Source organism: Vicugna pacos, chromosome 2, assembly GCF_048564905.1.
Source record: "Vicugna pacos chromosome 2, VicPac4, whole genome shotgun sequence".
In the NCBI taxonomy this organism is placed as follows: Eukaryota; Metazoa; Chordata; class Mammalia; order Artiodactyla; family Camelidae; genus Vicugna; species Vicugna pacos.
In genome coordinates, this window is record NC_132988.1 from 4,860,400 (window position 1) to 4,873,429 (window position 13,030).

Here is a 13,030-nt window from a genome sequence, read left to right on the forward strand (position 1 = left end):
GGTTAGCCAGGAACTTGGTGAGGGAACTCAGGCGTGGGTGGCCCAGTAACAATTAAAGGGTGTCGTTTTCTCTGACTTCTCTCCTGTGTTGTGGTCACTCTTTTCTGTATCATGATCATTTAATTTTAAATCACATTTTATTCTTTAAAAATTTGCATATTTACTATTACAACAAAACCGGAGCACCCAGAGTCTACCATTCTGATATTTCCTGTGTGTGTGTGTGTGTGTGTGTGTGTGTGTGTCCTGGTATTTGTCCAGGGTGTGTTTTTGTGTTCTGTGCTCTGTAGTTGTAGAAATAGTTGTGTCGTCTATGTTGTATTTATACGGACAAAAAAGCCTAGAAGAGTACAGTGGACTCTTAGTAACCGAAACTCCCAAATCGGAGGTTTTAGAAAAGTACTTTGGTACGAGAGGTCGGGCGGAGCCAGGGGTGATTCTGCTTACCCCGCTGGTCCACCCCTGCCAGCCCAGCACACTCGGGCTCCTCCACGTCCTCTCCCTGACACTCGTCCGCCACAGACCCCCGCCCGTCACCCAGGTTAGTCCTCTGTCCTCTCACGGCCCCGGAGGCAGGACCGGCTCAGCGGGCTAACGTCTCCCTCCTGGAAAAACCATCTGGCTTCCCCACCACCTCCTGTCGGTTTCCTTGTGTTTCTGAGGCCTCTTGCTGCCTTGCTTGCGCCTCCTCCCCTCCCTCCTGTCCTCCGAACAATCCAGGCTCCAGGCTGCGTGTTGGGTCCACACCTATGTTCTCTGCAGGCCCATGGCTTTGAATGCCTCCTCCCTGAGTCCGGACCACGTGTCCTGCTGCTTATTCCACGGCCCCAGCCTCAGGTCTGTTAGGTGCGTGGCTGTAAGAAGTGGGATTTGGACGTGCTTCCATTTCCCAGGTCTCTGAGTAACTTGCCCAGGGTCAGACGGCCACGAAGCGGAGGGGCTGGGATGGGGGTCCGGCACACGGAGGGCAGGCTGCCTCTAAGAGGAAGTGGGAGTGTGCTCAGCGATGTTCAGTTCGTTAAGCTAGGATTGTTTCATAAGTGGTGCTGCGAAAACTCCATGTCCCTCTGCGAGCAAAGAGTTGGACCGTCATTTTTTCTTAATGGTCATGATTTTGTAAAACAGTAAAAAAAAAAAAAAAATCAGAAAGAAATCTAGATTACAGTCACAGCCTAGGGTTGGAGTGAGCCATCCTGTGTAGGCAAGAAATTGAAAACCTGTAAGAGGCAGACCTCTTTTAAGTATTTAAAACTTAGACACTTCTGTGTGCCGGAAATACTATAGAGTCTGCAGATAAGCAGAGATTGGGCAAAACATGTTTGACTGCCCGTGATGTCAGAGAGCCCGTGTACACTGACAAGAAAAAGACAGCACGTTAAAAGATGGGCAGAATGTTACAAAGTGACAGTTCACGGAAGAGCAAGTGCTGGCGAGCCCTCCCTGTGAGGAGTGTCGTCCGCAGTGTCGCACCTCCCGGAGAGCCCTTCCCACTCGCCCGCCCGGAGACCTCCCTCCCCGCCCCATCCTGACACCCTGTGCTCCTCCCAGGGCACTGTCACAAGTGTGATTATACCCTCAGGTCCTTACTGAGCTCTGCTCTGTGACTTGCCTGCAGGAAAGGGACGTGTCTTCCTTTCTCTCTCTCTCTCTCTCTCTCTCCCTCTCTCCTTGTGCCCGGCATAGAACCTGGCACACTGAGGTGTTCATTTAGTACTTCAATCAAAAAGGAAAAGATGCTGAAAACAGTGGTCAGGAAAGTGCAGATTAAAACAGCAGTGATTTGGCACCGCACTTGGCGAAACTGTAAGAGGCACCGTTAGCTCTGTCAGCAGCTGGGCCCAGGGAGGGCTCTTCTCACACTGCAGGCGGGGATGTCAGCTGCTTCAGGCTTTGGGGCAGACCGTCTGGTGATACCCAGCAAGATGAAAAGAGGTGTGCCCTCTGACCTTCCGGTGCCCCCCTGGGAACCTCCTCCAGGAACAAGAGCACCAGTATCCTAAGGGTCCCTGTACAGGGGTGTCCTCTGTGTGACACTGTTTACTGTCGCAGATGAACTGGACACAGAGTGGCTGGCTGTTGTCCACTAACAGGGTGGCTGAATGACCACCGGTGCCCCCCAGACTACTGCCCAGCCACTAAAGAGGGAGGTTGGAGCTGCCCGGTCCTTTGACGAGACTCCCTGAAGCGTTACTAGTTAGAAAAATGTGTGTTATATGATCCTCTTTTTGTAAAATAAACCAGGAACCAAAAAAGTTTTAAGTGTCTGTGGAAGTGTCTCAGTGCATACATGTGTACGTCACATGCCAGGCTGACAACACGCTTTACAGACAAGTGCAGTGTAATGTTGTGAGAGGCAGGGGACAGTAAAAAGGTGTCACCTCTAGACTGGGCACGTGCATGACGGTGGGGGAGCACCGCACAAGAAAAACAGACACCAGCAAACTCTAGTAGCGAAAGGTGTGAAATTAGCCATGAAATAGTTCATACCATTTAGACCGAAAATATTTAGCACCAAGGATATTAATCTGAGCAGTGCTTGTAACAGTGAAACACACTGGAAGAACCTAAATGTCTAGCTGGTTGAAAAGTTAGAGGAATCTATTCAAGCATTAAAAATGCAAGCTTTATTTGGTGTATATTGCCTTAGGCAGGTCACTTCATAACATGAAAACAGTTATGAAACGTTTCGTCCACGTCAGCCTTTTTTTGTGTGAATGTGTCTGTGTGCATGTGCACATGCAAATCTATGAGCAGAGAGGTATCGGTAAATAACGTTGTTTTATAAGAGGTTTTCTTATTCTGTATTTTTATTTAGTAACCTTATTGGGTAACTACCATGTGCCACACGTAAGTGCAAAATACAGACGGCAGTAGAGAAGGAGCTGAGTTGGAGCTTTATTCTCCCTTTGGGAGAGACATTTCAGTTCTATCATGCACCTCCAGCAGTAGACGGCAAGTAAGATTAAAGTGCACACGAGTAGTTGAGTATGTTTAGGTCCTGACTGTGTTAGAAAGATGAGTAGACTCTGTATACACTTCTTTATTCATGGAAATTTTCTGGCATGATTCACAAGAAAGCTACTCATAGTGTTTTTTGCTTCAGGTCATGGGACTGGAAGATCAGGAACAGCAGAGAGATGGCCTTTCACTTTACAAAAAAGTTTTTAAATTATGTAGCTTTCTGGTGTCCAGCGTTGTAGTTTGACGTCTGTAGACACTGCAGAATGATGACACCTCAAGTCTGGTTCCCGTCGGTCACCGTACAGTTGATCCCTTCCCCGCCTCGCCACCCCCTTCACTCCTACCTGTATTGTCACTTGTAGATAATTGGGGTGGGGGTGGTGAGCATGCTGTGTTTTTTTTTAATTCTTACGGATTTAACCATTCAATCCAGTACCTCTGAGGTCCAAAAGAAAACTGTAACAAAGACACAAGATAAACGATAAAATTTAAATTCAATTCCACATACAACAGTGCTCTGTTTCACCCTAATATGGTATATTTGCACTGTCCCTTCTGCACCTGAGTCATAGTTCAGTTCACAGCTGACGGAGTGTGAATATTTTTTCAGCTGTCAAACATTGCAGTTTAACCCACTTTTATTTCTTAGGCCACCTTCGAGCGAGGACTGGAACTGCACGCCAAAGTCACAGTTTTTGCAGAGGGCTGCCACGGACACCTGGCCAAGCAGCTCTACAGGAAGTTCGACCTGAGGGCCAACTGTGAGCCCCAGACCTACGGGATTGGGCTGAAGGAGGTATCCGGGCTCCGTGGTTATTTTTTTATTGACTCAAAATGTTCATAATGACTGAAAATATTTGGGATTTTTTTTAAGGGACTAGAAAATATTCCTATTCAAAGTCCACTATTCTCTAAATTGTCTGCACATGTTCTAATTGCTTTATCAAATGTTGATTGAAAGAAAAAGTGGAATATATTTGTAACATTGATTTTGTTTTTCATTGTAATGTTGTCTGCCCTAATACAATTTGACCTGCTACCCAAACGCTGTCTGTAAGATGGCCACCCCCCACAGGAATTGTTTATTCAAAATTATAATATAAAGAGAATTTATTTTATGAAATACATACTCAGCTATAGTATAACATTGGAAAATAAGCTTTAAATGAAATTTTAGCCATCTGCAACCTAAAGTGTACTTAGATTAAGTGTTGCATCTTTTCTATTTATCCAGTCTCTAATCTATTTTCTCAAACCTGAGGTTTACTAGTGTAAAAGTTTCCTTGTAATTCTTCAGTTAAAAATTTTTTTAGGGTAAAGCTCAGAATGGTTCAGATTCTGTGTGTGACTAGATTCACTGTGTTGTGAGTACGGGCTTAGTTGTTCTGGTGGATTGCACAACACTACCTGATGGCCAGTGATGCCTGATTTTTAGATACTGTTTCATATGGAAATGGTGGTTTAAAATTTAAAGCTCACCGTTGTGAAAGTAAGGTGATGAATCCCCTTCAGTGGGGAAGAGGGTAGTGTGGGAGAGAGTGACCTTCCTTCCTGCAGAATAACAGCTGTGCTGTGAGGTGACAGCTCTGAGGTGTGGGCTCGGTGGGTATTCACAAGGGGGACACGCCCATGTGACCCCCACCCAATCTCCTGGCCCCGGGAAGCTTCCTTGTCTCTCCGGTGGCGTCCCCTGTAATCGCCTGGACGCCTTCCAGTCTGAGAGTCTCATGAGTGTCTTAGAGTCCCTAACCTTCCCCCCTGTGACTTTGCTCCGACTCATCCTGCTGCGGGGTGACGCCCCTCTCTTGGATGTTTGAAGTTCTCGTTGTGTTTCCCCTGTTACAGCTTGTCGCTTGTCACTTTCACACGTAAGACACAAACCTTAGTACCCCTAGTGATGACATTAACATTTAAATAATACTCTGGGCTTCTTTTTCAGCTGTGGCTTATTGATGAGAAGAAGTGGAAGCCGGGGAGGGTGGACCACACAGTGGGCTGGCCGCTGGACAGACACACGTACGGAGGCTCCTTTCTCTACCACCTGAATGAAGGCGAGCCGCTCGTGGCCCTCGGCCTGGTGGTGAGTTCGGGGCCCGCTGTGGACAGTCCCCGTGAGGGCCTCCAGGGCTATGAAACCAGGGTTCTGCATCCGGAGGCTGTAAAGGGCTTTTCCCATTTCACGCACTGTCCAGTGTCATCTGTGTGTGACGTGCGGTGGCCGCTGTGGACGTTGGGCCATCGCTGTTCCACTGCACCGGCCCCGTGCCGGCTGCTGCCCGCATGCCCGAGGCGGCGGGGCCAGCCTTCCTCTGCGGGAGGGAGAACCAGCGCAGGCCAGGCGCTCCGGCCCCGCACCCAGAGACCCGTGGGCGCCGCTGGAGATGCAGTGGCTCGGGGCTGGATCCCATAACTTCGTAAAACAGGAGCATTTTCTCCCTGTCGGTCACTGCATCTTCGCAGCAAACTACGTCTTGACCGTTACAAGGAATGGGAAGACCACTCCGTGTGGCCGCACCTGCACTTGGCTGCAGCCTGTGGTTTAGGCCCCGCTTAGGCTTGTCTGCGACACGGTGTTAAGTGCGTGCGGGTTCGCTGTGCTCAGCGCAGCGCTGTTGTGTGGTTTGTACAGAAACTTCATCTTTTTCAAAGCAACAAAGGTGTAGTGATTAACTTCAGCGCTTTGGCAATGCCCTGTAAAACAGAAGCCCCGGTAGTTGCTGCCCTCTTTTTTTTTTTTTTTAAGTGTGCTTGCATTCTGCCTCTTCATTCTGGCCTCAGTAGTGCTGTTTCTAGAGTTGATGTTGATAAACGAATAATAAACTGTGGCAGCTCCTTTTGTAGAAACATAATGTAAGACACCTACCAATATTTTTTTCTAATTTGGACTTAGATTTACAGAGCACAGTATTTATTAGTATGTCCTAAATTGTTTTAAAGTTTTGCCAGCTATAAACACATGGTTTCCTTTTATTTGCCCTTTCTTTTCCAAACAGATTTTACTCAGTTATTTAAATCTCAGTCACTGCATGTATTTTTCTAAGTGTTTTGAGTATAGGAAATTTAATGAACGTATTTTCTGATAAATATTGCTCACTTTTGAGCAATATTTTAGCTTGATATAATTTGAAATAAGTGTCTAACTTAAATATAAAAATTTAGCCTGATATAATTTGAAATAAACATCTAATTTAAATATAAAAATTTCAAGGTTGGTCTAGACTATCAAAATCCGTACCTAAGTCCATTTAAAGAATTCCAGAGGTGGAAGCACCACCCCAGCATCCGGCCGACGTTGGAAGGTGGGAAAAGGATTGCATACGGGGCCAGGGCACTCAATGAAGGCGGCTTTCAGGTAACCCTCCGCGCTGTTTCTTGTTTCTGTATTACAAATTCAACCTTGAAACGTGATGTAACAAATGTAGGTAAAGAAAAGGAAATTATCTCGTGGGAAGAAAATTTAAGTAACTAAGCAAAGCACCCTAGTATTTATAAGACTGTACCACGACGTAGATAAATCAATGACACCGTGAATCCATTTTAAGAATATCTCAATTTCTAGGGACAAATTCATAGGCTTTTTTTGTTTGTTGGTCTGTTTCTAAAGAGAAAATTTAAACTATGTGATCAAGATATTTTCCTTTATTCCTTAGCTGCCAGGAAACTCAAGGACAAATGTAATTTTCAGCAAAGGTAATTAATTCATCTCAATTACCTAGTAACATCCATGGCTTTTAGGAGGCCTCTGTTAAGTTTTTACCCTTGATTGCCCTATTTTAGCATCTGTTCAAAATAAGTCCTTCCACATGCAGTCAATGCATTAAGTATATACCAGTAAGATAAAAGCTATTAGCGCTGTTGTGGGAACAGCATGAGACAGGTAAGATGACCTAAAGATCTGCTCTAGAACTTAGACCAGATGGTTTGCTCAAGTTACTTTACTCCTCTGGCCTTCGGGGACCATCTGTAAGATAAAGGTGACCCCTTCTATCTCCCGTGTTCTCGGGATCTATAACTATTTTAGAAATTGCGTATCTTTGAAAAAGAAAAGTCTGTTGTGAAAGTCACAGATCATAGAAAATTAGGGTGAAGAATTGATTTAACCTTTAAAGTGATGTTCTAAATACATTATTATTATAACAGTGATTGTAACATCATAGCGAAATTCTGAATGTAATCACTAGAACCCTAAAATAGCACCATCCCCAAGTTCTGTTAAAGGTACGGGGTACCACTTAGGAGGCGGTTTTTGTTTCCAGAATAGTTAGTTCATGTGAAACAGTGTTTATTAAATTGCCTGTGTTCAAGTCCATTAAGCTTTTTTGAATAATGTCCTCAATACCCACTGTCAGCCCAATTCTGCTCTTTTTAATTCCTAGTGTAAAGGTTTGGCATGTTCAGTAGTAAGGGCAGATTCGTCACACACACACACACACACACACACACACACACTCACTTTTTACCTAAATTTTCTGACTTAATTAGTCAAAGATGTAGAAACTTAATTTCCATTAAGTTTCTGAAGACTCTTAAGACGTAAAAATTCGGAACATTCAGCTTTATTTTGAGCTAACAAGTATTATCACGTGACTTTTTATTCCTTTCCTCAGTCTGTACCCAAACTCACCCTGCCTGGAGGGTTTCTAATTACTTAGCCCAGTTTAACGGATGTCCCAGGATACATTTCTTGGTGCAACTTTTCCTCGGTCCCTAGTTCCTTAACAGGATGCCCAGCTCCCAGTAGCACTGCCCATGCAGGGTAGAGTCCTCCCTGCACTGAAAATCACCCATTCCTTTGGGCCACATTTTTATTCTTAGAACTTAAGCACCAATTTGGAAGAATTTACACCAGCAATCCGTGTCCTTTTATTAAACTTCAGTCTTTGGTTCTTGACTCAAGCCTATTATTAGCAAGGCCCAGCCTTCTTTGAGAAGGTCATTGTCATTCCCCAGGTTCCTGGCCATCCCCTCTGCTTCCAGCCCTCAGCGTTCCAGAAAGCCCCTCCCGTTGTCTACTCTCTGGCCCGCATGGTTCTGGTGCCGAGCTTGGTGTGAGAAGCAGTCATGCATTCCTTCCTTTCTTGCGTGTCCTGTGGAGGGAACTGGGCCTTGTCCTCTGCCAGCCTGCCTTCTGTCCCCAGCCCCGCCTCTCCCTGTCACAGCTCGAACTCTGTGACCACGGGAGCTGCGGCTGTGGCCACGGTGGGCTCACCACGCCCCCTGCACTGAGGCAGTGGCTTCCCTGTCCCCGTGCTCCGCCCCCAGGCCCCTCAGCACTGCCGGTCTGGCCCCCGCCACCCACCACTCATAAAGACCCACGGCTGGAGGAGTAGCTTTCAGGGGAGGAAAAACCTAGACAGGAAGCGCACCCCTGCTGGCCCCTCCTCGTCCCTTCTCTAACTGTAGATTACAGTGCGCGCCCCCGCCCACGGTCCCTAAGTCAGCTGCTCGGTGTGTGGCGGAGACAGAAAATATCACCGCCCTTGATCACGCTGCTTTTCATCAGAAATGTGTTCTGATGCCCAAACAACCATCTTAAGTTTTTATTTTGGAGATTCAGCTTATTCTTAGGTTAATGTAAATGGATCATTTAAGGTACTAGCTAATTGTAGTGATGCCATGATTGGGACCTAGGTCCCCATCCCTAGACATCAAAGTAAAATAAAAGGATAAATAGAGTTAAGACGAAATCCTTTGTAAATCATGTGTTACCCCAATGTGTGTAAAAGCAGATTGCAATGTAGATAATAGTCGTTCAGGGTTAGAGAATATTTTTAATTATGACATGGATACGTATAAATAAACACACTTTAAATCTTAACGCTCTGGAGGGGAAGGGTATATAGCTCAGTGGCGGAGCACATGCTTAAGCACGCACCAGGTCCTGGGTTCCATCCCCAGTGCCCCCGTTAAGAAAAACCGTAATAAAAATGAACGTTAACGCTCTGGCTTTAAGTCTGTCCCATGTGGCTGCATCTTGGAGAGGGAGAATGAAAGGTCTTCATGGACAAATAGTCATAGTTCCAGCCCCGTTCTCAGGGGAGGGGGTGCCCTTGCTCTGCTGTCTTCCTTCTCTGTATTCGTTTTCATGTCTTTTTCCCCGTTTTTCCTACAGCTTTAAGAGAGGCTGTTAAGTTGGAGAATTGGGTTCTGCTTGTTCAGTGTGAGCTAACAAATGCACCTGACTGTTCCTCTCCTCAGTCTATACCGAAACTCGCCTTCCCTGGTGGGCTGCTGATTGGCTGTAGCCCCGGCTTCATGAACGTTCCCAAGATCAAGGGCACCCACACAGCCATGAAAAGTGGGATTTTGGCAGCAGAATCTATTTTTAATCAACTAACTAGTGAAAATCTCCAATCAAAGACAGTAGGTAAGAACTTCCTATTTAGAGTATAGAAAATTGCCAGGGCCTTCAGTCGGACATTTGAAAAGAAGCTATTTAAACACACAGGGTGAAAGTAAATACAGTCTAAGACCTCGGTGGTTTCGTATCTGTTTGGCATGGAGAGAGGCCCGCGTGCCTGCCCTGCACACGAGCATCACCGCGGACAGCGCCCGGTCCTGTACCTCCTGACCCTCCCGAGTGCGGGCGCAGCCGGCACCGCCACCTGTGCTCCCCCTGCCAGCGGGACCGCTCAGTGCTGCCCAGATTTCTCAGAGTAAAGCCGAGCGGCTCAGCCAGCCTTCAGCCGCCCCCTCTCCAGCCCGCCCGTGTCTGCTCGCCGCCCACCCTGGGCCCCTCCCTGGGCTCGGGTCTCTCCGGGTGGCCTCACGTTGGCCCCGAACCAGTTAATCTGCAACACGCGTGTGCACGCGCACACACACGGGGCATCCCAGGCCCTCTTCCCGCATTGCGGCCTCCCAGGGTTACTGCCCAGCGTCGGTCTCACTGTGCCATATCCTTATTTATCACCTCTTGTCTCCCACCTCTTGGATGGAAAACACCGAGAGCAGGGGCTTCGTTCACTTTGAGTCAAGATGCTGGATAAAGAAGCCTTGTCCCTTAGGGTCAGGTGACAGACGTTCCTCCAGATAGAATGTGCAGCCTGACCACGTTCAAGCGCGTGTGTGGAGGTGGAGGCCAGGGAGGGCAGGACCAGCGGAGGGCAGGAGGGGGGCCCCAGGGAGGGCAGGACCAGCCGGCGCAGGGCGGGGTGCCGGCTGACAGCGGGCCTGAGTGCTCCTTGCGTTCTCGCCAAGGACCTGTCCTTGCTGGCCCGGCAGCCCCGCTCCTCTCTCCCGCGCGGACAGGACTGGAGCAAGCAGGTCTCCAGGCCCGGGGAGGGGTACAGCCCGCAGGGAGGATGGCCGCCACCGAGCTCGTGAGCCTTAGGAAGAGCCAGTACATGACGGGTTCAACCGTTAACAGGCAGAAGTGTGTCACTGATGAGTCGTGAAACGTCCCACTTTTATAGGTACTGTACAAAGTCTTAGCTTCCTTTTGAGATTCACTGAATTTTGACACTAATTTTCCATCTACCAGTTTGGCCTTACTGCCTGTTGACAACATACATGGAAGGGTTATCTTTGTGGAAGACGTCAACACGTGGTCTTCTAGGACCACCCACTTTTTAAAATGACCTGAGATTCATCGTTATTTCAGTAGCAAAGTACCCAGGCAGTAAGTGCTTTATACTCCTTGTGGCAGTTTCACACTTAGCATTTCATGTTCTTAATGAAAAGGACTCCATGTAACTGAGTATGAGGACAGCTTGAAGAAATCGTGGGTGTGGAAGGAGCTGTATGCTGTTCGGAACATCAGGCCGTCCTGCCACGGGGTCCTGGGTGTGTACGGAGGGATGGTTTACACCGGAATCTTCTACTGGATATTCAGAGGGATGGAGCCCTGGACCCTCAGACATAAAGGTATCTCCCTGCTCTGAGAGGGTGCATGTCAGTCACTGAAGACTCAGGAAGGCGCGCTGATGAGTAGTGAAGTTGGCCAACTTTTTTAACGTTTTAAGACTTGCTTTATTGGCGAATTATAAATTCAGTAGCTTTAAGAGAACAGTGTATCATTGTTTTGAGAGGGCTGAAGTCCTGTTACTTTAGTATAATATTTACAAGTTTTAATAAAAATGTCTAAACTAAGGAAGTACTTTTAAATGTTATACCTTTATTAAAATCTTCTCAAAACCTCGGAAGGTTCTGACTCTGATCAGCTCAAGCCAGCCAAGGACTGCACACCTATTGAGTATCCAAAGCCGGACGGACAGATCAGCTTTGACCTCCTGTCGTCCGTGGCTCTGAGCGGAACGAACCACGAACACGACCAGCCGGCGCACCTAACCCTGAGGGACGACAGCGTGCCCGTGAGCAGGAACCTGGCGGTGTTCGACGGGCCGGAGCAGCGGTTCTGCCCCGCAGGTCAGTGTGGCCCCGCCCCCGCCCCCACAGCCCGAGTAGTCAGAAACGTGCTTCTGGCGTCTTGAGAAACTTCTCCCCCGGCCTGGAAACTGTCGGTGACTCCCACGTCCAGCTCCCTTCTGAAAACTCAGTAACATTCTTGTGGCCCCTACTCTTAATTCATGATATTAAAGTGGTAGGGAGTTTTCTTAAGCCTGATTCAGATGGCATTTCTCAAAAAAAGGAAAAAGCCTTTCCCTGTCTACTCTCAGCCCAAGGTAAGGATGATGGAAAAACACCACATGCCTTTCCATGTTCACGTGACTCAAGTCACCTGTCACAGCTGCTCCTGTAAGTGTACACACACACGTGCACACACACACGCGCGTGGCCCGTGTGTACATACCTAAAATACTACACGACAGCCGCCTCCAGCTCAGGGAAATGGGCCCAGGCTTAAACCCACCGGGAACACTGTGCCTTTTAGTGCTGAGCTGTCACTAGTTGTAGCAGGACCGGGCCTCCCAGGACGGTGGAGCAGCACTCAGGGGCGTGGAGATGGAGACCGGCGCCTTCTGGACGGGGACCAGGTTGGGCACTCCGAGGGCTTTAATCGCCTCTGCCCCATGCGGGCTGTCGGTCACACTGCAGGCGGGGCCCGCACGCCCCGTCCTTGCAGCTGTAGGCGGACACACACGGGGCACCTCGTTCTGCTGCCGGTTTCCCAGCGTCTGCTCACTTCTTGTCTGTGTCACATGTAATTCTTGCCACTTTTCAAACTTTTCCATGATTAGATGCCGTAACCAGTGATGTTTGTTGTCATTATGACTCACTGAAGGCTCAGATGGTGGTTAGCACTTTTTAGCAATCAAGTATTTTTAATTAAAGCATGTACATTTTTTAGACATAATGCTGTTGCACCCTTGACAGGCACAGTATGGTGCAAACATACTTATTTATACACATTAGACTCCAGAATGCTCACGTAACTCACTGTTGACATCGAGGTACCGTGGTGGTCTGGAACCAAACCTGCACCATCTCCCGAGTACGCCTGTGCATAAAATGAATTCACACCGCTCGACGTCGAGTTCCCTTGTTAGTAATACTAACTCAGCCAAATCCTGCTGTACCTTCTGCTTTTGTCTGTAATTTACACCAACAGCAAACGCACACAGCAAGATCTCTGTAATAGTCCCTGTGAGTAAACATTCAGTCAACAAACCTTCAAGGTTTCCATACCTCATGTCTCCAAGACTTTGAGATCTAAAGTTAGGGACCTCACAGCACCATTTTGTTTTTCCTCACAGGAGTTTACGAGTTTGTGCCTTTGGAACAAGGTGATGGATTTCGGTTGCAGATAAACGCTCAGAACTGTGTGCACTGCAAAACATGTGACATTAAAGACCCGAGTCAGAACATTAACTGGGTGGTACCCGAAGGGGGCGGAGGCCCCGCCTACAACGGAATGTGAGGTGCACCTGCTTGCCCGGTGCGTCTGACGGCCAGTCTCTCTGAAGTAGGAGGCACGCTAACTTCAGGTTACCTTACGGAGTATTACTGCTCAGAATGTTCATAAAATAATTATCAGGGAAATAACTATATTATATGTAAAATTGTCCCATAAAAAAAATCATGAATATTTCTCTTAAATAAAACTTTGTAAATTATGTAGCATCTGTTTACCTCTCCAATTCTTCCAAGATTCAGTACCAACAGCAGAATA

The 13,030-nt window shown here is 47.5% G+C and overlaps 1 protein-coding gene across 2 annotated transcripts in view; it reads left to right on the top strand.

The window, feature by feature from the left end:
- Positions 1–12,978, top strand: part of ETFDH (electron transfer flavoprotein dehydrogenase) — a 31,020-nt gene extending 18,042 nt beyond the window's left edge. For both annotated transcript variants that reach the window (XM_031670258.2, XM_072974923.1), the window contains exons 7-13: positions 3,611–3,757; positions 4,901–5,041; positions 6,170–6,313; positions 9,160–9,328; positions 10,642–10,824; positions 11,104–11,325; positions 12,615–12,978. In XM_031670258.2, coding sequence (XP_031526118.1) covers positions 3,611–3,757; positions 4,901–5,041; positions 6,170–6,313; positions 9,160–9,328; positions 10,642–10,824; positions 11,104–11,325; positions 12,615–12,778 — 1,170 coding nt within the window. In that variant the 3' untranslated portion in view covers positions 12,779–12,978. The remainder of the gene's footprint in view (positions 1–3,610; positions 3,758–4,900; positions 5,042–6,169; positions 6,314–9,159; positions 9,329–10,641; positions 10,825–11,103; positions 11,326–12,614) is intronic.
- Positions 12,979–13,030: the final 52 nt, after the last annotated feature.